The following is a 3,849-nucleotide window of genomic DNA, read 5'->3' on the forward strand; positions in this document are numbered from 1 at the left end:
CAGAGCCTCCACACTCCCACACTCACCGCCTGAAGATTCTGCCGCCGCAAGTTGTTTCTGCCGTTCCGCCGCTGATACTGCCGTCCGATCACTCTCGTTGCCGTCTAGATCGATAGCCCAACCTCTTAGCTGCTCAGGGCCACCGAGAACATCTCCATCAGACGACGGACGCACCGGTCAAATATTCGGCCCTCTGGTTCACGCACCCACGTGCCGCCACCCTTCGCGCGTGCCACTCATGCGCCAAACCTCTGCAGTGCCACGTCAGCCAGTGTCACGTCAGCACCATTGATCGTTGACTTCTGCATCTGTTGACCAGGTTTTTTCTACTTATTTTTTTCGTTCTGATTTCATTTTTCTGGTTTGTTTCTGCTTTTGGCATCTCCAGATGGCGTAAAACGAGGTTCTTGCTTATATTCATGATACGTTGGATGACACCAACTTAGGGGTGAAATAACCGCCCGCTAATAACCGTCCGCTAACCACTAACCGCCCATAACCGCTAACCGTATAACCCCAAAACCGTTAAAACCGCCATAAAACTGTTAACCGCTAACCGCCCTACAAAAGCGGTTAGCAGTTTTTACAAAGGCGGTTAGCGGTTATAACCGCTAACCGCCTTTATTATTATTATTATTATTATTATTATTATTATTATTATTATTATTATTATTATTATTATTATTATTATATATATATTTATTTATTTATTTATTTTTATATGTAAAACGACGCAGTTTTGGTGTAAGTGTATATGGTTTTAAAACAAAACCTAATTCTTCCTATTGTAAACAAAATCTCACTCTCAATCCCAGTGCGCCGCACACCTCCCCCTCTCTCTCGACTCTCACTCTCTCAGTCTCTCTGTATCGCCGTCACCGATGGTCCAATCATGTCGCCGAGATCGTGTCGCCTTCGTCGAGATTGGGTCGCCTTCACCAGGTCACCGAGATCGTATTGCTTCTTAGATCTGAATATTTGTACCTTGATTTGTTATTCTAGGCCTTGATTTGTTATTCTAGGTCTTAGATTTGAATCTTTGTGGTTGATGATGTGAATCTACTAATTGTTTTTGTATGATCGGCGATCGACGTAGGCGGTAGGACACCAACAGAAAAAGGCTATAAAAAATAAAAAATAAAACCGGTTTCCGGTTGCCGGTTTATAACCGTCAACTGGCGGTTTTTTCATAACAGCCAACCGCCTAGGCGGTTGGCGATTTCCGCTAACCGCCTTTTCACCCCTAATGACCAACTACACTGTTTGGTTCCAATCTATGAGGAGTTTTCTTAAAGGTCGCAAACTATGGCTCTATGTGACTGGGGATATCCTCAAGCCGACTAAAGTCACTGCTAAAAGCGATGATGCTTTCCGCACTCGTCTTATTGATTGGGACAGCAAACATCATCAGATTCTTACGTGGTTTCGTAACACCACTATTCCTTCTATTGCGGCATTATTTGGCAGTTTTGATGATGCTCAGGGTGCTTGGAATATGTTTGCTTCTTGCTACTCCTCGATTGATGGTTCTCGAGAGTACCAGATTATTCTTGATCTCTTTTGTCTGAAGCAAGAATCCGACCAGTCTATTATTGATTTTTTTGCTCGCATGCAATTTTTATGGGACCAGTTGGCACTTTCTAATCCTGCTTGGAAGGATCCTACTGATGCTCAGATGTATGCTGATCGCAGGGACCAACATTGTCTCTATCAGTTTCTGATGGCTCTGCGGGATGATTTTGAGCCTGTTCGGGGGCAACTTTTGCACCGCTCTCCTCTTCCTACTTTGGACCAGGCTGTCTGTGAGCTTGTTCGAGAGGAGACCCGATTGCCTACCTTGCGCTCTCAGCACACTCCGCATACTCATTCAGTATTAGCTGCCCCATCCCCTCTGACTGAGCACTCTGACAAGTCTGACAAGTCTAGCCGTGGACCTTCCAAGAACCGTGACAATCCTTTTTGTCGCTATTGTCGCCGTCGTGGGCATACTATTGACAAGTGTTGGAGCAAGGCCAAATCTTCTGCATCTGCTGCAGTCATTACCACTACTGAGAGTGCTTCTTCAGTTGCTCCAGCTGCTTCCTCTGGCGACTCTACAGGATCTGCTCTCACCTTATCTCCAGCTGACTTTGAGGCAATTATCATCCAGGTCCTCGCTCGTTCTGGTAATGCATCTTCCTCTGTCCTCTCCGTCTTGCCAGGTAAATCTTCCTCTTGGCTTTTTGACTCTGTCTGCTGCAACCATATGCCTCCTCATTTACCACTTCTACCCCTCCATCACATACATCTTTAATTCACACAGCGGATGGCTCTTCTATGATTGTTCAAACCATAGGCATTGTCCATACACCGTCTCTTTCTGTCTCTGATGTCTTTCATATGCCTAAATTGTCCTTTAACCTTCTATCTGTTGGACAACTGTGTGAATTGGGTTATAGACTTGTTTTTGACTCCTCTGGTGTGTGTGTGCAGGATCCTCAGACAAGCCAGACACATAGGACCAGGCGTAGAGTTGGGCGACTGTTTGAGCTTTCATCATTACACATTTCCATCCCTGGTGTCTCTGCTGCTGCCGCTTCATCACCACCATCTCTTGCTCTTTGGTATTCGCGTCTTGGTCATGCATCTGTGTCTCAGGTACAAGTTTTAGCTTCTAAGGATTTATTAGGTTCAGTGTCCAATAAGTCTTTTGATTGTATTTCTTGTTAACTTGGGAAACAACCAGCTTTGCCTTTTAATAATAATGAGTCTATTGCATCTGCTTCTTTTGATTTAATTCATTCTGATGTTTAGGCGCCTTCCCCTGTTCCTAGTATGAGTGGTTCACGTTATTTTGTGATTTTTGTTGATGATTTTTCCCGTTACACCTAGGTGTTTTTAATGAAATCACGTTATAAATTATTGGATATCTATCGTAATTTTGCAAAAATGGTTGAGACCCAATTTTCAAAACGCATTAAAGCTTTTCTTTCTGATAATGCCTTAGAATATACCCAACAGGCTTTTCAAAATATCCTAAAACACTATGGCACTGCTCCTCACTTGTCTTGTCCAGGTACCTCTCAGCAAAATGGTAGAGCTGAACGTAAACTTTGGCATATTCTAGACACTGTTCGTGCTCGTCTCCTTTCCTCTTTGGTTCCTACTCCTTTTTGGGGTGAAGCCACTCTTACAGCTGTCTACACTATCAACAGGTTGTCTACACCTATTCTTGCCCATTGCACCCCTCACGAGCGGTTGTTTGGCTCTTCTCCCACTTACCATCAACTTCGTGTTTTTTGTTCTGTCTGTTTTGTTTTGCTCCAACCTCATGAACACACCAAACTCGAGCCTTGTTCTCGGTTCTGTTGCTTTCTTGCATATGGGGTGGAACAAAAAGGTTATCGATGTTATGATCCCGTGTCACACCGTCTCCGCATCTCCCGTCATGTGGTCTTCTGGGAGCATAAGTTATTTCACGAAGTAGGAAAATTTTGCATGCCCTCTTTTCCTCCCTTTACCACACACCTAGAGCCACCTCTTTCTCCTTCTACCCTTGGTGATATTTGTCTCTAGTCTTCCTCGCTTGAGCCACAATCTTCAAATGCTCATGATGTCTCTACGCTTGAGTCCCCAAGTTTTGCTCCATCCGAGGCTCCAGCTCATTCCTCCCCACCTGCTCTTCGCCGATCCACTTGGGTAAAGTCTCTTCCATCTCATCTTCAGGACTTTCATTGTTTTCATGCCTTAGCTGCTTTACATGAACCTCACTCCTATCGTGAGGCTTCCACTAACCCTCTTTGGCAGGATGCGATGAAAGAGGAAGTTGATGCTTTACACAAAAACCATACGTGGGATTTGGTTGACTTG

At 44.5% G+C, this 3,849-nt stretch overlaps 1 protein-coding gene across 1 annotated transcript; it reads left to right on the top strand.

The window, feature by feature from the left end:
* Window positions 1–1,246: 1,246 nt before the first annotated feature.
* LOC133852608 (uncharacterized) lies at window positions 1,247–2,871 on the top strand. Its single transcript, XM_062289379.1, has 4 exons — window positions 1,247–2,201; window positions 2,303–2,370; window positions 2,473–2,637; window positions 2,794–2,871. The coding sequence occupies exons 1-4, from the start codon at window positions 1,247–1,249 to the stop codon at window positions 2,869–2,871; spliced, it is 1,266 nt and encodes a 421-aa protein (XP_062145363.1).
* The last annotated feature ends 978 nt before the right edge of the window (window positions 2,872–3,849 follow it).

Source organism: Alnus glutinosa, chromosome 12, assembly GCF_958979055.1.
Source record: "Alnus glutinosa chromosome 12, dhAlnGlut1.1, whole genome shotgun sequence".
Classification (NCBI taxonomy): domain Eukaryota; kingdom Viridiplantae; phylum Streptophyta; class Magnoliopsida; order Fagales; family Betulaceae; genus Alnus; species Alnus glutinosa.

Excerpts from the sequence above, each read along its gene's own strand:
- LOC133852608 (XM_062289379.1), top strand. The coding sequence starts at position 1,247 with ATGACCAACTACACTGTTTGGTTCCAATCTATGAGGAGTTTTCTTAAA. Across the intron at positions 2,202-2,302 it reads TGTCCTCTCCGTCTTGCCAG|CGGATGGCTCTTCTATGATT; the intron begins GTAAATCTTCCT and ends TAATTCACACAG. Across the intron at positions 2,371-2,472 it reads CGTCTCTTTCTGTCTCTGAT|GATCCTCAGACAAGCCAGAC; the intron begins GTCTTTCATATG and ends GTGTGTGTGCAG.